General features: G+C 44.6%; 1 protein-coding gene across 4 annotated transcripts in view; it reads left to right on the top strand.

The window, feature by feature from the left end:
- The window catches only part of LOC137094371 (uncharacterized), a 42,379-nt gene extending 24,942 nt beyond the window's left edge, over positions 1-17,437 (top strand). For 3 of the 4 annotated variants that reach the window (XM_067460016.1, XM_067459988.1, XM_067459998.1), the window contains 3 exons: positions 10,348-10,394; positions 10,766-10,838; positions 16,874-17,437. In XM_067460016.1, the coding sequence (XP_067316117.1) occupies positions 10,348-10,394; positions 10,766-10,838; positions 16,874-17,181 (428 nt within the window). In that variant the 3' untranslated portion in view covers positions 17,182-17,437. The remainder of the gene's footprint in view (positions 1-10,347; positions 10,395-10,765; positions 10,839-16,873) is intronic. The other variant, XM_067460007.1, reaches the window with a different exon arrangement.
- The last annotated feature ends 7,329 nt before the right edge of the window (positions 17,438-24,766 follow it).

The following is a 24,766-nucleotide window of genomic DNA, read 5'->3' as shown; positions in this document are numbered from 1 at the left end:
GGTAGCCTAGAAATCTAGACGCACCCTAGCGGCAGCAAATCTAAAACTAAATCTAATCTGCCGCGAGTGTCGACTAGCAACTCTCAATACACGTCTGAGCTGTAAACGCAAACTCTGGCCGGGCCAATCACATCGTGTATAGAGTCGGTGGGCGGGGCTTAACATAATGACGGCAGAGCTGCGCATGCTTCTAGTAAACACAGAAACTAGCGAAACTCTGGAAGACTTGGATTTAAGCTCTCTGGAGTTTCTTTGAGAAAAGAACAAAGAACGGCACTGAAGTCATTCTTAAAAAGGGAAGATGTGTTCTGAGTTTTGCTGACCAGATACGGCGAAAGTTTAATCTTTCTTTTTTTTTTTTTTTTTTTTTTTTATTGACATACAGACATACAAACCACAATAGTGCAGTAATTGACAATCGAGTAATTACATATTTCTAGAAGTGAAATAAAAGTGTGTTAATGTATAAGGTGTGTGTGGGTGAGTGTAGGTGTGGGTGTGTATTCAAAAGCAAAATTACACATTTATTATGTATTATATTATCACTACCACTTATCATCATCATACCATCATCATCATCATTGTAATAATCAGTGTCCCTTTTTTTTTTTTTTTTTTTTTTTTCCTATGTAATATTTATCATTGTCACCACTTTCAATGGGTCAATAAGTTTCACATAGTATAATAATAATATAAGATAATCCTCCCCCCACATCTTTTCAGTCCCTATACTTTTTATTTTATTTTTATGTTGTGTGTAGTGTCTAAGGTGCATTAAAAGAAGGGGGACATTGTGCGAGTGTCTCAACTTAGGACAGAGATGCTGTCCTAGAGAAACCATTTCTCGCCTGTCCTACCTGCCTTAGTGTTTATGAGGTTTTCCAATTTAAATATACATACAAACACACATTTCTCTTCTACATTGTGGTGCATTAAAAACACATGAAAAGATTAGGGGGAAAATTAGAAATAATCAATCGATTTTACTATAGTAGTAGTGGTGACAATGAAAACCAGGTTTGAAATTCCAAAACAGCAATAATAATAGTTGATGATAATGATGATGATGATGATGATGATGACGACAATGATGAAAGCAAAGACAACAATGGAAACAGCAACAATAATAAAAATAATAATAATAAATAATAGCAATCATAACAATAACAATAATGAAACAATGAAACAATATTGACAATAATTGGAATTATGCAGTAATGCCTGTGGATTGATTAAGAGATGGGAGGAGACGGAGTTACGGAGAGAGAGGGGATTCAGAGTTGTAAGAGGTCAGAAAGTGTTGGATGGCAGAGGTCGCTTTCAGGTGAGGGATTATAGGGGAGAGATGTGTATTCCATTGTAATAAAGTCGGTGAGAAGATTTTTCCAGTGGTTAATGTGTATTTTGTTACGAGTTTTCCAGTTCATGAGGATAGTTTTCTTGGCAATGGTTAGGGCTATGAGGAGAGTTTTAATGTTTATAGTTTTATCTGTAATTATTGTGAGGTCCCCAAGCAAGCAAAGAGAGGGCGATAGTGGGATGTGGCAGCCCACTATAGTGGATAGTGACTGTGTGACCTCTTCCCAGAAGTGTTTGATTGGAGTGCAGTGCCAGGTTGCATGGATGTATGTATCTGTAGATTTCTGACTGCAATGTGTGCAAATTTCTGATGTGAAACCCATTTTAGCTAATCTATTGGCCGTGTAGTGTGTTCTGTGAAGTGTTTTGTATTGTATCAATTGAAGATTAGCATTTTTGGACATGAAATAGATGTTTTTACAGATTTGGGTCCAGAAGTTGGCATCAGGAGCTATTGAGAGATCGTTTTCCCATTTTATTGTTGGTAAGTATATGGTCTGAAATTGATTTGAAATGATTTTGTATATTTTGGAGAGAAGTTTCTTTGGAGATGAAATGTTAACCAAGTCTGATATTGCTGGTGGAAGTTCTAAATTTGTGGCTCGGATGTTTATTTTTGCCAGAACAGAAGATTTGAGTTGCAGGTATTTTAAAAATTCATTGCTCCTGATGCCAAACTCCTGGGCCAAATGCGGAAATGTTGTTAATGTGTTGGATTTGAAAATATGGTTAATATGAGTGATACCCTTTTCAGCCCATGTGTGAAAGTTCAGTATTTTTTTATTGCTAATGAAGTCACGGTTGTTCCACAATGGGGTGCGGATAGATGGAGCTAGTACAGAATTTGTGATTTGGTGGAATTTCCACCAGGCTGTCAGAGTGGAAGCTATAGTTACAGCCTTAAAACATGTGTGTTGTTTGATTGTTTTTGTGAGGAATGGTATGTCAGCGAGTGATAATGGAGTCTAATGATTTAAACCAGGTGAGTGTGGGGTGGCTTGGAATCATTGAGAATAAATAGTTGATTTTTGGTAAAATTGTCATCTTAATTGCTGCTATTCTGCCAATTATGGAGATTGGAAGGTTGAGCCATCGAAGCAAGTCATCTTCTATTTTTTTTTAGTAGTGGTGTGAAGTTAAGTGTTACCAACTCTGACAGTCTGGAGGAAATCTTGATGCCTAAGTAAGTGATGTGATCATGACATATAGGTATGGGTGATTGGTGGGGTGCCACATCCCATTTGGTTTTATGTAAAGGGAGGATGGATGATTTGTTCCAATTTATTGCGTAATCTGAGATTTTTGAAAAAGACTGGATTGTTTTAATTATTTCTTGTGAAGACACTAGAGGTTCTTGTATAAATAGTAGAATATCATCTGCATAAAGTGAGATTTTATGTGTTTGTTGTGGTGTTTCAATGCCTTTGATTGATGGGTTTTGGCGGATGGCTGCTGCTAGAGGTTCAATAAAAATGGTGAATAGAGATGGAGAGAGTGGACATCCTTGCCTCGTCCCCCTGTGCAGTGCAAAGCTTTGTGATGTTAGTCCATTGGTTGTGACTGTGGCAGACGGTGATGTGTATAAAATCTTGATCCAGTTAATAAATGACTCTCCAAAGCCAAATTTTTGTAGTGTGGTGAATAAAAATTTCCAGTTGACCCTATCAAAAGCTTTTTCTGCATCTAAGGTGGCAATGAGAGTATCTTTCTGTTGTACTGATGAGTAATGCATTAAATTGTATAATCTGCGAGTATTGTTGGATGCGTGTCTACCCTTTATAAAGCCGGTCTGATCAGGATGGATGATATGTGGTATTATTTTTTCAATTCTATAGGATAATGCTTTGCTGATAATTTTTATGTCAACATTTATAAGTGATATAGGACGGTAGTTAGATGTGAGGGTGTGGTCTTTGTTAGGTTTAGGGATGAGTGATATAAGCGCTGTGTTCATGTGGGATGGGAATTTAGCATTTTGTTTTATTTCTGTTATTGTTCTACTGAATAGTGGGAATAAGGTTGACCAAAAATGAATGTAGAACTCAGCAGGGAAGCCATCCGGTCCTGGTGCTTTATTATTTTGCATGTGATTGAGCGCAGAGTGGAGTTCTTTTTCAGTGATTGGTAATTCGAGAGAGTTCATTTGTTCCGGGTTGAGTTTTGGTAGAAGGGTATTATCAAGGAATTGGTTTATGTCTTCTTGGTTTGGGTCCAGATCCGATGAGTATAATTGTGTGTAGTATTCTTCAAATATTTTGTTTATCTCAACTGGTGAGTTGGTTAGCTTCCCTGCTGAGTTTCTAATAGAGGTTATAGCTGTTTTTACTTTATTTCTTTTGATTTGACTGGCTAGATATTTACCGGATTTGTTGCCATGGTGAAAAGTCTCATGACGAAGTCTGTGAATAAGAAACTGGTTTCTTTTGTTTATTATTTCATTAAGCAAATATTTATTTTCTCTTCATTCTTTATGGATGGTTTCTGATGGGTTGTTTGCATGTAAAATTTCTAATTTTTTAATTTTTTCTTCTAGTTGGACTTCTTTTTCTTTTTCCTTCATTTTTTTATGGACTGAATATGATATAATTTTCCCCCGTAATACTACTTTCCATGTTTCCCAGAGAAGTGATGCTGATGACTTTGGAGAGTCATTTATTTCAAGGAAGGATGTCCACTCTTTCTTGAAGTAGCTGTCAAATTTTGGATCTTTCAAGAGTGATGTATTAAAACGCCATCTGGTGGGGTGCTTCTGTATTGCAGGTGGGTTCCATGTGAGAGTTACCGGAGCATGGTCACTGATACTGATGGGATGAATTTTAGTTTCTACAATATTTGGTATGGTTGAATTACTGATTAGAAATAGATCAATGCGGGAGTAAGTTTGGTGGACATTGGAATAAAAAGTATATTCTCTGGCGAGTGGGTGTTGTAGCCTCCAACCATCGCCAAGACCAAAATCACTCATGAACTGTTTTATTGTTTTGGAGGATTGCCAGGATTTTCCTGTATGTTTTGACCTGTCCAATGGTGGATTGATTACAGTGTTATAGTCTCCCCCTATAATTATTGGGCAGCTGGAAAGGTTTGAAAGAGAGGAAAAGAAATTTGAAAAGAAGGAGGGGTCATCAGAGTTTGGTCCATAAATGTTGCCAATTGTGATTGGATTATTGTCGATTGAAATGTTAATAATGATAAAACGGCCTTCAGGATCTGAAATGGTTGTATGGTGGTTAAATTGTATTTTTTTGTTAATTAAGATGCATACTCCTCTTTGTTTTGAGTTATAGTAGGAGGAAAAACAGTGGTTAAAGTATGTAGTTTTTAAGCAGTTTTGTGTTGATTGTGAGAAGTGAGTTTCCTGTAATAAACATATATCAGCTTGCATATTTTTTAGGTAATTTAGGACTTTGTTTTTTTTTGCTTGTGAGGCAACTCCACGAATATTCCAAGTTAAAAAATGTAATCGCATGGCCCTATAGTGTGTACCTCATAATTATGCTGTGTGAGTATAAGTCTCTGTGTGTGTGTGTGTGTGTGTGTGTGTGTGTGTGTGTGTGTGTGTGTGTGTGTGTGTGTGTGTGTGTGTGTGTGTGTGTGTGTGTGTGTGTGTGTGTGTGGATCTACAATACCAAATGATATACAGAACAGCACAAACATAAAAACCTGTAACCGACAACGAAACATATAAACAGTGAGCAAGAAGACTAATTTGGTGCATTTAATGTGTGTGTGTGCGTGGTGCAGGTAGTTTAATGCGAGAATATACATTGATAAGGAGAGGGGGAGAGGGAGGGAGGGGGAGAGGGGGGGAGGGAGAGAGAAAGAAAGGGAAAAAAAAAGAAGAAAGAAAGAAAGAAAGAAATGTGAGGATGATACAGTTAGAATGAGAGAGGAGCATGGGTGGGTCTATTGTCTATACATCTTTTACAGTTTCTAGAATTAGTAAAGCCATGGAGTAGTGTCCTTGTCTCTGAATAGTTGTCCATCAATATATAGTTTGTCTACTGTAATGATTGCTTTTTTACCTTGACTGATCATTGTCTTGAGGATGGGGAAGAGTAGCTTACGTCTGCGGATGATCTCTTGTGGAAATTGGTCGTTGAGTCCGTAATGAGTCCCTTTTAGCTGCCGGCCTTGTCGCTGAACCAGTACTTTCTGTTTGAAATGTTCAAATTTGACGATGATGGGCCGGGGTCGGGTAGAGTTGTGGAGTTTCTGTCCTAAACGATGTACGCGGTGGAATGTGATGTGCTCGACAGTCCCTGGTGTAAGTTTGAGCTGGTTAACCATGAAGTCCTTAACAGATTTTTCGGGGTCTTCGGTGGATGATTCGGGAATGCCGGAGAAGATTAGATTGTCTCTCATACTGCGTGACTGTAGATCCAGGATGGTTTCTTGCATAGCTTTGTTTTCGGCGGTGACGGAGGTGAGTTGAGTGGTTACAGTCGAAAGTTTAGCGGTGAGTGAGTCCACGGAGCTTTTAAATGATTTGTTTTCTTCTGTAAGTGAATCGACTTGTTGTTGACTGTATTCCAGGCTATGGCGAAGATTTTGGAATTCCTTGTGAAGAACTTCGATTAGTGAGAGTCTGGAATCCAGGTTTGATAAGCGCTCGTTGATTGATAAAAGTATTTCGGAACAACAGTTTGTTTTGGTAGGAGTGGATGTTGGTGAAGATGAATCGGTTAAACTGGGAGAGTCCGAACTGCGCGGTTTTTTGGCTTTGCGTGATGGGCTCATTGTACATAGTCTATTGAAGCATTTGTCAATGTAGTCCTCCAGGTGGTCCAGGTCTGAGTCGTAATCCAGGTTTTAATCGGGTGATGTCGTAGCGGGGAAGAAGAAGAAGAGAGAGAGAGAGAAAAAAAAAAAAAAACTAACAGAAAGAAAACAGTCGAGAAAAAAACCCGAGAAAAGTTTGTAGTGTTTCTAGCAGCGCGCTGCCATGTTAGATCACGCACCCCTCACAACACGCCCATCACCAAGTCACATGATCATCACGTCACGAAAATCCTCAGAGGTCCCGACTTTCTGTCTGAAAGTTTAATCTTTCAACGAGTTCTGCTGCTTCACCTTCGTTGCTCTGGTTGGTTGTAGCACTATCCAATTGCGTGCACGCCGTGCAGTGGGAGTTTGAAAGACAACCGTTTATCCCGCCCCTCAGATTGAGCTGTCAATGGTGAGTTTCCAGACCAAACATCTTGATGTGGATCTGGCTTGTCAGGCTACAGGGAAGGCTGTGCAGATCCAACTCTCTCAAAAAATCCTGGAATGCTGGTTCCCTAGACAACACAAAACCAGAACAATTAATATTATTTGTATTTTATAAATACAGCAAGTTTATGGTGGAAAAAGGTCAATCATATTGGACTTTGGTGACTTAAACAAGAAACTATTTTGGTTAGAATTGACTGATTTCCAAGTAAATTCAGGCTTACTTCATCCAAAAATGATAGATTTGAACTCAATGAACTCAAATGCTTGTATATGTGAAATAAAAGCTCACACTATGCTTTAAGCACCCGAGAACCTGGAGCAGAAGCCACATCCAGGTTATAGAACCTCACAAATGTGTGTGGAGAGGACCACCCTGCTACATCACACACTTCCTGAAGAGAAATTCCTGACAAAAGAGCCATAGAGGGCGCCATACTCCAAGTAGAGTGGGTTCGGAGCTATAATGGTGAAGGTTGGCCGGCCGACTCATATCCCAGTGAAATAGCCTCAACTATCCACTTGCTTAAGCCGCGTTTCCACCACAGGAACTTTACCCAGGAACCAGGAACTTTGGGTGGTACTCAGTGTGTTTTGACCGCAGGAACCAGGGTCTAAATGAAGTTCCGGGTAAATATTTCCCTCTCCAAACGGCCCTGCTCGTGAGGTAGTACTTTTTCAAAGTTCAGGAACTTTCGAGGGCGGGACTTGGGCGCTGGACATGCTGATTGGTTTAGCATTTTATTTCAACCCGCATTTTTCAAAGTCTTTTGCGAGGTTCGGTCTACGTTCAGTAAATATCAGTCTTGCTCTCTGTCTGATGGCGCTCGTTCGTCTCAGCCATCTCACATGCAATGTCCGTAATAGCTGATAATAATATACATTGTCATTTTAAATCTAGCTTTACAAGCTTTCTGAATATGCTGCATGCTGCTGAATCTGCATATTAGTTCTCTATTCTGTCGTTGTTAATTTTTGTCTATTTTTGTCTATTTGTTGTCTATAGTTGTCTATTTTTCACTATGTAAACGACCTGACCGATTACTTTTAAGTGTGCTTCCTTATATGACGTGACAGCGCGCACAGCGCTCATGTTGACAATAGAGGAAAGCAAATTTTTCTGAGGGGTAAACTTTTTATTTCGTGAGTTATGAAGATAATGTTGGAATAATGACACAGCGTATATTGCCCCAGGCAGTTTTTACTTTAACTGCGCCTGACAGAAGAATTTTTTTTCTGAGATGATTATTACACTTTACAACAAATAAATAGCTTATATAATACTGTATTATTCCTGGTGGCCGTTAAGAGTTGCTATGGCTACAGTTAACACATTCCAGCTGCTGGAGAAAACAGCGTTGACATTTTTGATGCGGCAGACAAACTGCATGTGACGAAATGATTGCGATTAAAATCATCACATGTAAACACCAGATCAGTTTAGATAACATCTCATGTAAACAGTCCACTAAATCTTTTAATCGTTACACGCAAAAATGATTACTGACCGTCACTGACTTGGAGGAGCAGTCGCGCGCAGTCCTACATCACCGGACTAATTTGCCTAATCTTCACGGAACTTTAGATCGTGGTGGAAATGCAGACAGTAGCAGGACTGGGGGGAAGAAAAGTTCCTGTGTAAAAAAGTTCCTGGTACAAATTGTTCTGGGTAATTTTGGTGGAAACGGGGCTTTAGTGTCTGCTTAGAGGCGGGTTTCCCTTTACTCGGGGAGCGACTTACTTGCGCCACAGGGTAGCTTTGTGGACATAAGCGTTGAATGCTCTCACTGGGAAGAGCAAATGTAATTTCTCCTGGTCTGAATTTTGAAAGGGAGATGGGGAAAGGCCTGCAGCATTATGGGACCTGCCACATAAGTGCGGACCTTCAGGACGTATCCTTTTCTTGGAAACAAGAAGTCCTGCACCATACCAAGCACAGACTTCAAACAAGAGGGATCAAACGATAATGCTTGTAAATCCCCTACTCTTTTAAGTGAAGAAATAGCAAGAATAAAAATAGTTTTTAATGTAAGAAACTTCTCCAGCACCTTTTCGATAGGCTCAATAAATATAGAAAATAAAATAGTGGACAGAGCGTAGTCTCTCGAGACATGAACAGGTCCATCTGAGCTCATCTGAAGCAATTCCAGAGGAGCCCCACCACCCTGGGGTGGAGTCTCCATTCCCCCGGCAGAACCCCCTGCCTCAACAGTAAGTCTGCCCTCTCGTTCAGACGCCCTGGAGTGTACATTGCACAAATTGACAATAACTTCCCCTAAGCCCATATCAGGACTCTGTGTAACAATCTCCATAACCAGCGTGAGCGCAAACACCCATGACAATTTATGTAGGAGACCACCGTCGTGTTGTCCGTACAGACTAACACATGATGGCCCCTGAGGTCTGGAAGGAAGCTCCTGAGTGCCAGGAACACGGCCATCAGCTTCAACTGGTTTATGTGCCAGGAAAGCTGATGGCCGCTCCACAGACCCCGGACCGAGCAATTACTCATGATCGCCCCCCAACTGGTGAGGCATGCATCCGTCATTAGCACAATCAAGTCACGAAGGCATCTCTGCATGACCTTTATCATGCAAAAAGGATTTCCCCTCGGTGAAAATCCCTTGGTTTTGAGCAACCACTGTAAGGGTCTCATGTACAGCAGGCCAAAAGGTATCATGTTGGACACTGTTGCCATTAGCCCTAATGGTTTTTGAATCCCACACTACAACCAGAAAAGTGGTGATCTGAAGCGGAGATAACATACTTGTCTGTCTCTGCCTTCAGCCTTAACCTCAACTTTCTCAATATCCTGGCCGGACTACTGTTGTCAGGGATATAAGTATTTTAAATTTACATGATTTCTTAATGTTTAGTGACACATCAGGGCCATTTATGATTAAATTAAAAACATTTCTTACATACAGTTCCTTTAATATAACTCTAATTTAATTTGTCTGAAAGAAGGATGTCATATACAGACATATCTGGATATCTCCAGAGGCTGCAGTGTATTCAGAACAGCGCTGCTAGGATCCTCATGAGGGTGCGCAAATACGACTATATCACCCCCATTCTCAAATCACTCCACTGGCTTCCTGTGTCGTTCAGGATCGAGCATAAGATCTCCCTCCTTACCCACCAGTGCATCCATGGTGACGCACCCTCCTATTTCAAGGAACTCCTCACCACACAAACTTCCACACGTACCTCCGCTCTGTTTATCTGTATCGTCTTAAAACTCCCTCAACCAATCTCCGTACTTGAGATCAGGCCTTCTGCTCTGCAGCCCCCAGTCTGTGGAATGCTCTCCCTGACCACCTGCGAACCCCACAGACTGGAAATGCTTTTAAGCGTGGTCTTAAAACCCACCTTTTTAGCAGAGCTTTTAATTGATTTGTTACTTCTTAATTCTTCAGTTTTATTTATTTACTTATTTATTTATTGTTGTTGATTGTTTTTAATTCTGTAGCACTTTGAGATTTTGTTAAATATAAACTGCATTATAAATAAAATTAATTATTATTATTATACACGTAGGATTACTTGAGGGTGAGTAAATCATGGGATATTTTTTATTTTGGGGTGAACAATGCCTTTAAATAAAGTGAATGTTTTCTATCATATAAACTGCATTATAAATAAAATGAATTATTATTATTATTATTATTATATACACCTAGGATTACTTGAGGGTGAGTAAATCATGGGATATTTTTTATTTTTGGGTGAACTATGCCTTTAAATAAAGTGGATGTTTTCTATCACACACAGACAGTTCTTCAGATGAGTCCACATCTGTCGCTAAAAGACTCAAACTGGTAAGAATCAGCTCTCTGGTAATGAAAGATTGGTAAAGATTCCCCATTGAGCAATATGCGTTTACTGATATGATGAATTACATTTCATTAAAAGTGATCATAAAGACATTTATTTTGTTATAAAAATATATATTTCAAAATTAATTGTGTTTGTTTGAACATTCATTCTATTCATCATATAGTTCTGAAAAATATGCATCCACAAATATATGAAGCTGCACATCAGTTTTTAACATTTTTAATAATAAGAAATGTTTCTTGAGCAGAAAATCAGCCTATTATAATTATTTCTGAAGGAGTATGTGACACCGAAGCTTGGACAAATCTTAACAAATATAAGGTATAATTTCTATCATTTATTTTCATCACAGAAAAGGAGAAAATCTGCGATGCTGGCAAAAAATGTCAGCAAAATGATCACAGAATCTTCTGCCAGTGACAGAGGTTAGTGATTATGTAATTTCCCCTATATATGTCTCTTATAATAAGCTTTATCATTCTGTCACGAATCAGGACGAGATTCAGTTGCAGACACAAAACTTAATTTATTAACAACAGTACTTGCACACAACTGGGCAGATCAGTAGAACAAAAGTTATCAAGGAGAACAGCAGGGGGCGCTGGCAGCTCGGTCCCGTGCGGTCTTCAGGAAGGGCGAAGAAGCAACCCGCGGCGTAGATCGGAGCGCCCGGGAGGGCGGGGCGAAGCGTCCGGCAGCGAGAGAGACAGCTGGTGGGCGAGGAGCGCGGGCCTGACGCGAGGCGGCCCAGAGCCGAGGGCGGCAGACAAAGCGGGCAGGAACAGCGCGCGAGCAGTCTGGGGCGGCAGGAGAGGAGAGAGAAAACTAAAAGCAACTCAAACAGGCACTGGAGCCTCAAAACGGGACACAACACGAGCAGTTCCAAGACAGGACAGGAGAAAGGCTGGCCGAATCGCAAGGTAAACAAACACAGACAATCTGGCACAAGACAGCAGACACGAGAGGATTAAATAGGGGAAGTCAGATTGATCACAGGTGAGAGCGGTGCGTGATAGTGCTGATGGAATAACAAGGGGGTGGGGAAAACACCACACTGACGGCAGCGCACATGGTGAACTGTCAACACAAAACAACGAGACATGACAACATGAGACAGATCAGGTCGCAGACATGACAGTACCCCCCCCCCCAGGAGCGCCCCTAGGCGCCCCAGGGAGGGGCTCACCTCGTCGCCGACGGAAGTCCCTGACCAACGTCTGGTCCAAGATGTCCCGAGCCGGAACCCAGCTCCTCTCCTCCGGACCGTAGCCCTCCCAGTCCACAAGATACTGGAAGCCCCTGCCCCGGCGTCTGACATCCAACAGTCTCCTGACAGTGTAAACAGGAGCGCCATCCACTAAGCGAGGGGGAGGGGGGGCAGGGGAAGAAATAACAGGATTAAGATGGGACCTAAACACAGGCTTGACCCTGGATACATGGAAAACAGGGTGAACCCGACCAAGAGAAGGAGGAAGCTTGAGCCTAATCGCCACCGGATTCAGAACCTTGGTGATGCGGTATGGCCCAATGAACCTGGGGGCCAATTTACGAGAGGCAACCCTGAGAGGCAGGTCCTTGGTAGATAGCCATACTCTTTGACCACACACATAACGAGGTGAGGGAATCCGATGACGATCGGCTGCTGCCTTGGTCCGTCTGGAAGTCCGGGCCAGGACCCCCTCAGCCCTCTTCCATGTGCGGCGGCAACGCTGGATGAAGGCCAAGGCGGACGGGACCGCAGCATCGGGTTCCTGTGAGGGAAACAAAGGAGGTTGGTAACCAATAGAACACAGAAATGGGGACATACCTGTCGACGCTACAGGCAGGGAGTTGTGGGCATATTCCACCCACGACAACTGTTGGCTCCAGGAACTAGGATTCTGGGAGGTCAGGCAGCGGAGAGCTCTCTCGAGATCCTGATTAGCTCGCTCACACTGCCCGTTGGTCTGGGGGTGAAAGCCTGAGGACAGACTCGTAGAGGCCCCGATCTGTCGACAGAATTCCTTCCAAAACCGAGAAACAAACTGTGGCCCCCTATCAGAAACCACATCATCCGGAAGGCCATGAATCCGGAACACGTGGTCTATCACAGTCTGAGCAGTTTCCTTGGCAGAGGGGAGTTTGGGCATGGGGATGAAGTGGGCCGCTTTGGAAAAACGATCCACTACCGTCAAGATGACGGTGTTGCCTCTCGAGGGTGGCAGCCCAGTGACGAAGTCAAGGGCCAGGTGTGACCAGGGACGAGAGGGAATGGGCAAGGGTTGGAGCAGACCAACGGACGGGCGGTTAGAATTCTTGTTCTGAGCACAAGTCGAGCAAGCCAACACAAACTGCCTGACATCCGGGGCCATGGACGGCCACCAAAACCGCTGGCGGATGGCAGCCAGTGATCTCCGAATTCCTGGGTGACAGACTAACCTGGATTCGTGGCCCCACCGGAGGACTTCAGGGCGCAACGCAACCGGCACAAAAAGCCGACCCTCCGGACACTCCTCCGGCACTTCTACCCCTCTACCGGCCTCCCCCACTCGCCTCTCGATGTCCCAGCAGAGAGACCCGACCACCACCCCCTTGGAAAGGATGGCCTCGGCCGGCGCCCCCTCCCCAGGAACCTCGAACAGACGAGAGAGGGCATCAGGCTTGACATTCTTGGAGCCCGGCCGGTACGAGAGGGTAAAGTTGAAACGGCCAAAGAAGAGTGCCCATCGAGCCTGTCGTGAACTCACCCTCCTGGCCGAACGGACGTACTCAAGGTTCTTGTGGTCCGTCCAGACCAGGAAGGGCTGCGTCGACCCCTCCAGCCAGTGACGCCACTCACCCAAGGCCAACCTGACTGCCAACAGTTCCCTGTTTCCAATGTCATAGTTACATTCAGCCGGGCTCAGCCGATGGGAGAAGAAGGCACAGGGATGCACCTTCCCATCCTTGGAGCACCGCTGAGACAGGACCGCGCCTACCCCAACATCGGAGGCATCCACCTCGACAATGAATTGTCGATCAGGATCTGGAATAGAGAGAACAGGAGCAGAGATGAAACGGGACTTAAGGACATCAAAGGACTCCTGAGCCTGACTATTCCATCTGAACGGTACCTTGGTGGAGGTGAGAGCCGTTAAGGGTGCAGCTACCTGACTGAAGTTCCTGATGAAGCGCCTATAAAAATTGGCGAACCCCAGGAACCGCTGCAGCGCCTTGCGGGTGTTGGGGACTGGCCACTCGGCTACGGCCCTTACCTTGGCGGGATCAGCCCTGATCCCATCCGCTGAGATGACATACCCCAGGAATGTAACTGACTCGGAGTGGAACTCGCACTTCTCCGCCTTTACAAAGAGCTGGTTCTCTAACAGCCGTTGAAGGACCTTGCGAACGTGCTGAGTGTGTACCTGTAGAGAAGGGGAAAAGATGAGGATGTCATCCAGATACACAAAGACAAACTTATTTACCATGTCCCTCAGCACATCATTGACCAAGGCCTGGAAGACAGCTGGAGCATTAGTCAGACCAAAAGGTAGGACTAAATATTCAAAGTGTCCCGTAGGGGTATTAAACGCTGTCTTCCACTCATCCCCCTCACGAATCCGTACCAGATGGTATGCGTTGCGGAGGTCTAACTTGGTGAAGACCCGAGCTCCCTGCAATAACTCAAAAGCAGACGACATGAGCGGTAGGGGGTACCTGTTCTTGACAGTAATGTCGTTTAACCCTCGGTAGTCAATGCAGGGCCGCAAAGAACCATCTTTCTTCTCAACGAAGAAGAACCCTGCCCCGGCGGGCGAGGAAGAGGGGCGGATGAGGCCGGCCCTAAGAGATTCTTGAATATACCTGTCCATGGCCTCTCGTTCAGGACCAGAAAGGGAATATAACCGACCCTTGGGCAGAGAAGTGCCTGGGAGGAGATCAATAGCACAATCATACGGCCGGTGGGGCGGTAGGGACATGGCTCGGGACCTGCTGAAGACCCGATGAAGATCACGGTACCCCGCCGGGACTCCGGTCAGATCTGCTGCCTCCACCTGAGAAACAGGACACACAGAACCAGGACAAGAAGCAGGACCCAGACAAGACGCTAGACAAAACTGACTCCAGGCTAACACAGAATTCCCAGACCAATCCACGTGAGGGTTGTGCTGCACCAGCCACGGATGCCCCAGAATGATAGGAGCACCCGGTGAATTCAGTAGGTACAGCTCAATACCCTCACGGTGATTGCCTGAGACAATAAGACTTACACGAGGAGTGATGTGGGTAATGGTGGAGATAAGCTGGCCCGCCAACGACCACACCGGAATGGGCAAGGAGAGGGGGATAGCTGGAATGCCCCACTGCTTAGCAACCGTGCTGTCCAGGAAATTGCCCTCAGCCCCAGAGTCCACGAGGGCCTGGCAGGAGCTGGAGAAGCCTTCATGCTGGATGGAGACGGGTAACAGCGTGCGAGAACCAGGGGTATTAACACAAGGAGATGCGCCCACCAGGAGTCCCCGATTCACTGGTGGGCTTTGGCTTTTAAAGGGCACTTTAGAGCAAAATGCCCAGGCTTCCCACAGTAAAGGCATAAACCTCTAGCCAGACGATCCTGCTTCTCCTGAGGTGTTAGACGGAGACGGCCCAATTGCATGGGTTCAGGGTCTGCGGGGAGAGGTGAAGACTGGACAGGGGTGACTTGAGAAAAGGAGCCCTCCCCCAACCTCCAGAATGGGTTACCAGACCGACGTTGGCGGCGACGAAGGAGTCGAGACTCAATACGAAGGGCCAGGTCGACCATAGAGTCCATGTCACTGGGCAGCTCGTGGGTGGCGATCTCGTCCTGGATGCTGTCATCCAGTCCGTCAAGAAACCTGGCGCGCAGGGCACCCTTATTCCAGTCGCAGGAGGCCGCCAAGGTTTGGAACTGGATGGCGTAGTCAGTGACGGAACGACCCTCCTGCGAGAGCCGGACCAGCTTGGAAGCTGCCTCATCACCCCTTGCTGATCGATCGAACAATTTGATCATTTCTTCACGGAAGTCTTTAAAACAACGGCAAAAGGGTGCTTGAGCATCCCAGACGGCTGTACCCCACTCACGAGCCTTACTGGTGAGCAAAGTTAAGACATACGCCACCCGGGAGTCTTCAGTGGCGTAGCGGCGGGGCTGCAGTGCGAACACTAGGGAGCATTGGGACAAAAAAGCCCGACAAGAGTTAGGATCCCCGTCGTAAGGTGGTGGGCTGTTGGCATGGGGTTCGGGCTCATGGTGAGGAGCGGGTTGCACAGGGAGGTTGGGTGGTTGAGCCCCCGCGACTCCCTGCTGGAGCTCTAGAACACGTGCACTGAGATCGGCCACCTGAGCAGTCAGAACCTCTACCTCCCGTGAAGTGGTGGTAAGCTGGGTAACTTGCTGGCCTAACAGGACACCTTGCTGGATGAGCGCTGCGCGAACCGGGTTGGTGTCTGCTGAATCCATTGTGGCCAGATTGTCCTGTCACGAATCAGGACGAGATTCAGTTGCAGACACAAAACTTAATTTATTAACAACAGTACTTGCACACAACTGGGCAGATCAGTAGAACAAAAGTTATCAAGGAGAACAGCAGGGGGCGCTGGCAGCTCGGTCCCGTGCGGTCTTCAGGAAGGGCGAAGAAGCAACCCGCGGCGTAGATCGGAGCGCCCGGGAGGGCGGGGCGAAGCGTCCGGCAGCGAGAGAGACAGCTGGTGGGCGAGGAGCGCGGGCCTGACGCGAGGCGGCCCAGAGCCGAGGGCGGCAGACAAAGCGGGCAGGAACAGCGCGCGAGCAGTCTGGGGCGGCAGGAGAGGAGAGAGAAAACTAAAAGCAACTCAAACAGGCACTGGAGCCTCAAAACGGGACACAACACGAGCAGTTCCAAGACAGGACAGGAGAAAGGCTGGCCGAATCGCAAGGTAAACAAACACAGACAATCTGGCACAAGACAGCAGACACGAGAGGATTAAATAGGGGAAGTCAGATTGATCACAGGTGAGAGCGGTGCGTGATAGTGCTGATGGAATAACAAGGGGGTGGGGAAAACACCACACTGACGGCAGCGCACATGGTGAACTGTCAACACAAAACAACGAGACATGACAACATGAGACAGATCAGGTCGCAGACATGACACATTCTTAATATCAACTGATTTTTTTATTAGACCATGAGATCACTTTTAATTTTATTTTTTCTGCTTCATTTTTATTTTATTTTATTTATGATTCATTTTGATCAAATGCTTTGTTATATCTTTGTTATATGACATCATAACTTCTGGAATATTCTCAAAATGAGTAGGTACTATACCTTTAGACTTTTATAAGTATTGGATAATGTGTGGATCAGTGTTGACCTAATGCTTAAATGTGTTGGTTTGAATATATGGTGATTTATAAAGATTCCTATGTATATATTTATGTGAATCATACCACAGTTAAATGGTTTTAATTCACACTCTTTGTCGTTTCCCAAACCAAGACTCACCTTTGCATCCTGTTGATGCTTCAGAGCCTGGAGTCTCTCCTGTGGTAGAGGAGCCCGTCCTGACCACAGCTGACCTAACCGGAGCGGGACAGCTCAGCCTCAGCGCTTCTCCTGCTGAATGGCAGAACCCTGTTGCTTCTGAAGAGACTCTGGAAACAAGGCAGCTGCAATTATATGAATTACTGACAAAACAGTTTAACACCATCAACAACACCCTGCAATCAATTGATTTGTCTTTGAAGAAGCTGGTGGAAAAGCAGTCACAAGACACACTGCCACAATCTATCAGTATAACCCCTTAGTCAGGAGCAAGTCACAGATGTTGTAATTACAAGATTAAAAACACGAGTAGAAGACTGGAGGGAGTACTGATGGTCTAAGAACTTTTTTTATTTCAATTTTCTTAATACAGAAGACAAAATTTCAGTTTAGATTTCAGTTTAATTTCTGTATTAACCTGTATCAAATACAATAGGTCATGGTCGCTGTTTGCACTCTGTTGCAAAGTGCGACGGGGAAGTGTTTTATTGTTCTGTCAGTTTTTCTTAATAAATTGCTTTTTATTTAAATTTACAGTTAATTTCAATTACTTTTAATTGTACTTCAGTTCAATTCAAATTCCATTTCTGCGTCACTTTTACTGCCTCATTTCAAATTCAAATAGGAATTCACAAGTTTTTGTCTATTTATTGTGTGTGTGTGTGTGTGTGTGTGTGTGTGTGTGTGTGTGTGTGTGTGTGTGTGTGTGTGTGTGTGTGTGTGTGTGTGTGTACATACATTGTCTGTGCATAAGAGAGAAAGGTAATGTTACGGTATGGAGTCTACGGAGACAAGATGGTGAGTTAATCAAGTTTATTGAGAAACCAGTATTTAAATAGCTTGACGGAATGCAGATGGGCTGGTGATTGGTCTTAGGTTGGATTTGCAGGAACTTGGAGATCGCTGGAGAAGGTTCTGGAGAGGGACGAGGGAGAACACAGAACACACACATGTTAGGCACAGAAGATTGCTGTAGACTTGGGAGAAGACGCTGGAGACAGGTAAGCAGCGGCTTAGCACCCAATTTTAGGCCCTGGGTACAATCATCTTGCTGGACCCCTGTACCAAATACCATAGTGATACCAATGGGTAGGGTATTGCATTTTTATCATAAAAAACACTTAAAACTTAAACAAAATAAGCCATACTCTGATTAATGTATATGTATGTATAGAAAACTGACTTCTAAGGGGCCCATCCTGCCTTGGGCCCTGGATACTCTGTACCCTTTATCCCCCCAGTCCGACGCCCCTGCAGGTAAATATCGTTGAGAGAGTCCTTAAGGTAAGCAGAAGAGGTTAGTACCTTTCGCAAACGCGACCGGACAGTGACTGCATGTGTGTGTCTTTTGTGATTGTGGTGATGATTGACTGCAGGTGTGGGTGATCAGTACTCAGTTGAGAGCATGCACTGTTAGTCTGTGACTTGAGAGCCTGGCGTGTCTGTGACATTACCGTCCTCCACGATGAGTGGGAGGGGGGTCTCTTCGGCTACGCCAGGCTCTGTGGAGGGAGAAACAGAGGGATAGTGAGGTTTCAATAGAGATACGTGGAAAGTGGGTTGAATTCTGAACTCAGGGGGGAGCTGAAGCTGGTAGGTGACGGGGTTGATCTGCTTCACGATGGAGTAGGGGCCAATGAATCTGGGACTGAGCTTCCTGCATTGCAGATGCAATCTGATGTTCCTCATGGACAGCCAGACCCTCTGTCCTGGCTGGAAGGTGGGAGGAGTGGACCGCCGGAGATCTGCTGTCATCTTGCGTCTGCGCAGGGTTTCATTTACCCCTGGGTGGCCAGTGTCCAATGACATGTGAGCAAAGTGGATAAGTGGGGTGCGCCGTGTCCGTGAGATGTATTGCAACCCTGGGGGACAACCCAGCAGGGCGTTGGTGAAGACACTGGAGGAGGGAAGGGTCTCTTCTGACCAGGTGATGGGATTTAGGAAGATCTTGTTAGGTAGGATTGGCTCAGATTTTTCTGAAAGTTCCTTTGCTGTGTGAAGATGCGAGAGAGCATCCGCCTTCACATTTTTGGACCCAGGGTGATAGGAGATGGAGAAGTTAAACCTTGTGAAGAAGAGGGCCCACCGAGCTTGACGAGGGTTGAGTCTCTTGGCATCTCTCAGGTACTCAAGGTTCTTATGGTCAGTCAATACGATGATGTTGGGATCCCTCCAGCCAATATTTCCACTCTTCCAGTAGCTCCCTATTACCGATTTTGTAATTGACCTCCGCTGGGTTGAACTTCCGGGAGAAGAAGGCACATGGATGACGTCGACTAGGCATCCCCTGCTGTTGTGACAGCACTGCTCCCGCTCCAGTGGTGGAAGCATCAACCTCTACGACGAATGGCTTAGTGGGATCAGGATGAACTAGGAGGGGAGTGCTGGTAAATGCTTCCTTCAGTTCTTGAAAGGCCTTCGTGGCTGCGTTAGTCCAGGACAGAGACTTGGGCTTACTGCGCAGGAGATGAGTGAGTGGACTGGAGATGATACTGTAGTTCTGGATGAATCTTCTGTAGAAATTGGCAAAACCTAGGAATTTCTGTAGTTCTTTGATGGTGGAGGGGGTTGGCCAGGTCCTGATGGCAGCCACCTTCTCCTCGTCCATCCGGATGCCACTACGATCGATGTGATAACCAAGGAACTGCACTGAGGGCTGGTGGAAGGAGATGTCATCAATGTATACCAGGATGGATTTGTGGAGGAACTCCTGGAGCACCTCATGTATGAAATCCTGGAATACGGAGGGGGCATTGGCCAGGCCATAGGGCATGACCAAATATTCATAGTGGCCGGTTGGTGTCAAGAAAGTGGTCTTTCATTTGTCCCCCTCACGTATCCGGATGAGGTTATACGCGCTGCGGAGGTCCAACTTTGATGAAGACAGTGGCACCACGGAGATGTTCTAGCGCAGTTGGGATGAGCGGAAGGGGGTAACGGAACTTGACTGTAATTTTGTTCAGTGCCCGGTAGTTGATGCAGGGCCACAAGCCTCAGTCCTTCTTGGCCACGAAGAAAAATCTTGATGCAGCAGGGAACGTGGAAGGTCGGATGTAACCCTGGTCGAGTGCTTCCTTGATTTAATCCTCCATGGCCTTCTCCTCCAGCAGGGAGAGGGGATAGATCTTCCCCTTGGGCACTGGCTCAACCAGAAGCAGATCGATGGCACAGTCCCATGGCCGGTGTGGCGGCAACTTAGAAGCCTGGTGAGGGCAGAATACGTCACTTAAGGAGGCATAGCAGGATGGAATCTCCACGGACCACTACTCGATGGCACTCTCAATAGACGTAGCACACACTGGAATATTTCTGAAACGAGACATAGACAAGACAGAAAGAAGCAGCTGGTGAAGCAGCTATCATCCCATTTTAGGATCTCACTGTATTTCCAAAAGATGACAGGGTTTTGCTGCTCCAGCCATGGGCACTCTAGGGTCACATCAGCAGTGGATTCCTCTAGATCCAGTAGGTGGATTTGTTCAACATGTAAGATGCCGACTTAGAGTTGAACGGGACCGGCAATGGAGCGAACCTGCTTTCGGCTCAATGGTCTACCCATTATGGATTCAAATTGGTAGATGGACGGAGTATGAGTCGTCTTGAGCTGAAGGCAGAGGGCGCCTGAGATGAAGTTCCCAGCGGAACCGGAGTCGAGGAGGGCAGAGACTGGCAAGGAGACATTGGCAGTAATGAGTTTCACAACAGTGGTTAGCGGTTGACTTTGTAGTTAGATGGATAGATCATACTCACCAAAGGACGAGGAGGACAAGATGGACATTTGGCGATGTAGTGATCAGGAGATCCGCAATACAAATATAATCCTTTCCCTAGCCGTCTCTGCCGTTCAGCTGGTGTCAAACGGGTATTTTCTTGTTGCATTGGTTCGGATACTGGTTCTGGATGGCTGAAGGATTCTGGTCGACGGAGGGACTAGAAGCTCATGGACTGGTCCTGGTGCTCTTCGAGGCACGACTGCATACGAGTGGCGAAGCAGATGGATAATTGTATGAATCGTTCAAGCCCGATGGTATCCTCGTATGCAGCAAGATGCAACCGCACACAGGGATCCAGGCCTTGGCGATAGGTGGTCAGGAGTGACTGCTCGTTCCATCCGCTAGCCGTGGCCAGGGTCCAAAACTGCAAGGCATACTCATTTATTATTTAAAATGTATTATTTTGCTTCAAGTGATAAAGTTGGTCACCCACTGACGCATCCCAGATGGGCTTTCCGAACACATCCTTGAAGTGGTTCATGAAACTGGACTTGAACTGTAGAATCTGATTAGTCTGTGCATACAAAGTTTCCGCCCAGCGTAAGGCCTTGCTGTTTAACTGAGAAACGAGAAATGCTACCGGTGAATGATGCTTCAAGTGATAAAGTTGGTCACCCACTGACGCATCCCAGACGGGCTTTCCGAACACATCCTTGAAGTGGTTCACGAAACTGGACTTGAACTGTAGAATTTGATAAGTCTGTGCATACAAAGTTTCCGCCCAGCGTAAGGCCTTGCCGTTTAACTGAGAAACGATAAATGCTACCTGGGATCGATCGTTGGGATGTAAGTGCGGTTGCATTTCCAGGACCAGTGAGCACTGTAGTAGAAATCTGTAGCAGTCCTCCGCCGAACCAAAGAAGCCGCTGGCTTGGCCATGGGATTGGAATACAGAGGTGCAGAAGAAGAGGTGCTGGTGGATGCGGAAGTGATTGCCAGTGCATGTGATGGTGGAGCAGAAGAGGGTAGCGCCCGGCGAACGGCATCCACCAGTTCTTGGAATGGATCCGTGTGGCACATACTGGTGCTCGCGGTTGGGGTCCGGTCTTCTGTTAGGGTAAACTTGGAGATCTCTGAAGAAGGCTCTGGAGAGGGACGAAGAAGAACACGGAACACACACGCTGGACACAGAAGATCGCTGAAGACTGGGGAGAAGACGCTGGAGACAGGTAAGTATCTTCGAGGGAGTCCTTAAGGTAAGCAGAGGAGGTTAGTGCCTTTCGTGAACGAGACCGGACAGTGACTGCATGCGTGTGTCTTTTGTGCTCCTGGTGATGGTGGTGATGATTTACTGCAGGTGTGGGTGATCAGTACTCAGGTGAGAGCGTGCGCTGTGAGTCTATGACGTGAGAGCCTGGCGTCTCTGTGACAGGTAACTAAAAAACGGAAAATCTAGGAAACAGCAAGGTGAGTATATTAATTTTATTAGGAGTAAATAAAATTTTAATGTAGTGAGGGTTTTTTTCTGTCGTGTTTCCTTTTTATTACCTTTCTGTCTCTCAAATTCTAAATTCTGAGCACGCCAAATACGCATAATCTTTACTCTATTTAATTTGATGTAAGTGTGAACTCGTGAAATGTAGTGTGTTTCATAGAACCACAAGAAAATCGAGAGAGAGTCAGTCATAGACATAACGTCTAAGTTTTAATCTGAATCTGAATGTGATACAGAGAGTAGTCTGAGTGAGAATGACGGAAAGTAGAGAAAAGCGGGAGTTGCAAACAGACAGGGTATACTCCCTCAGTATACCCAACAAAAAGAGCCAAGCCAAAGGTACAGAGCTCAAAAAACCCAAGAAAGCTTTCCAAATTTTCAAACCAACAATTAAATTCAAACAAAGAGATGTTCCTTAAAATATTAGAGATGTAGGTTAACACTGCTCTGTCTGTAATGTGTTTGATTTAAAGCTCTGTTCATGCCTGACTTGTTCTTTGTTTCAGACTCCAGTCAGTATTTGAGACAAAAATCTGAAAACAAATCTGACCTTCCCGTCACATGTGGGGATAAAAAGAGTGTCCTCTATGTAGAGAAATATAATAAATATAGGTGCACTGTATTTTAGGTACACTTAATGGAGTCATATGATGCCCCTTTTTACAAGATCTAAAATAAGTCTCTAATGTCCCCAGAGTGTGTATGTAAAGTTTTAGCTCAAAATACCCCACAGATTTTTTTATAGCATGTTAAAAAAATTGTCACTTTTTGAAGAGCTGTGTCGGAAAACTTAGGCAGCTTACTTGTTGCCTTGCTACCTTATCAGACAACAACTGAAAAGGCAGCATTTGTGCATGAAAGGCACCTCACGAAACGGATGATTTCGGACAGACTTCTGAGGCAATGTAACAGTTTAATGATCTACTGGTTCTAGTAAGAAAATCGAGCAGCTGCATTTTGTACCAGCTGCAGTTTATTTATTAAGCGAACAGGGCATCCACCCAGTAGAGCAATTCAGTAATCTAGCCTTGAGGTCATGAACGCATGAACTAACTGTTTAGAACTGTTCGCATAAACACAGAAAACTGGAGACCCGGGTGCAGAGATGGAAAGCTACCAGGCTAGCGAAAAGCTAACGCGTAGTAGCGATTTATATTAAAAGCTATCGATGTCAAATTTAACTTAATAGGCAATACTAAACAATATGGTGATGAATAAGTTATATTTTGCAGTACATACAACAAAGAAAATATATTAAATAGAGATATACCCCTAGTGGGGATACTAATGCTTAGAAGATGAGTCTGGTAGCAAGATGCCTAAATGGTTGAGGTAGAGGGATACCAAAATAGCTGATGCCGGAGCAAGTTGAACGGCTGCTTATATGCTCCGGCAGTTAAAAGATTAGATGGGCTCACTCCTCCTGGAATTACGTTTAGGAACCTTATAAAGATGGCTGTGTGAGAAATCCCAGTTAGCATACTGTACAAATTTTTTTCAAAAATATGTTACCTAGTTACCTTATTTTTAAGTTCATTGAGTTAATTCATTGAACATTTTTGAGAATGGACAACCTTTATTCAAATATTGTTAAAAGATTTTGTAAGCATATTGGGTAATTGTGTGTGTTTTATTTGTGAAGACGCAACAGGTTACTTTTTTAAGTTAAACTAACAATATTTTTTTACATTGCAGTTTTTGAAAACTCACATATGGCACCAACAACAATACCACATTTAGTCACTTAAATCCCCTTTCTTCCCCATTCTGGTGCTCAGTTTGAATGTCAACAGATCATCTTGACCATGTCTACATGCCTAAATTCACCTGGTTTTAGACCACATAATTTATTAGATTAAATATAGGCCCTCCTTGTGCAGCCAATGGCGCATCAGTTCGTCTTGGGAATGAATGAAAGATACTTCACAGTGATTTCCTTCACAGTGGTCAGAGAGATTTTGAGACATTCCTCTTTCTTGTCAGTGGCCAGGTCACTATGGGATGCTGGTGAAGGAACACAAATTCTCACTTGCTTCTCCAAAATACCCCAAAGTGGCTCAAAAATATTTAGCTATGGTGAGTGTGCAGGCATGAGAGAATTTTTCATGTTCATCAAACCACTCTGTTACAAGTCTTGCTGTGCGTATTGGTGCATTATCTTGCTGATGTACCCTTCAGGGTACAATGATTGAACCATTAGGTGCACACGGATGTAGGAAAGACAGTGAAGGTTGACTCTTCAGAGAAAAATACTTTTTTCCACATTGTCCACGGCCTATGATTTGCACTGTATATATTTTATCATGTAAGTAAGCAGTCAACAGTGATTACAAGGTGTTTGGTTTCATTTCTTTGGTTAGACATCTATTACATTTTCACTGACAGTTCAAATTGTGCCTTGTATTTAGATGTCAATGCTGTGTGTATACTTCAATATACATATATAAATCCTAATTAAAATTAAAATCAAAGCCTTAAACAATGTATATCCTCCTACATATTAAGATTATTTAAATTATTTCTTCTAGTTTGAATGTTCTCTTGAATATTTTGTTTCATTCCTTTTGACTGAATTATGTGCTTTTATTTATTTTTATTTTATATTATATTCATTTTATATTATTTCCTTTTACTGAAACA

This window comes from Pseudorasbora parva, chromosome 2 (genome assembly GCF_024679245.1).
Source record: "Pseudorasbora parva isolate DD20220531a chromosome 2, ASM2467924v1, whole genome shotgun sequence".
Taxonomy (NCBI): domain Eukaryota; kingdom Metazoa; phylum Chordata; class Actinopteri; order Cypriniformes; family Gobionidae; genus Pseudorasbora; species Pseudorasbora parva.
The sequence above is the reverse complement of the archived record's forward strand: the minus strand, read 5'-3'. Positions and strand labels throughout refer to the sequence as shown.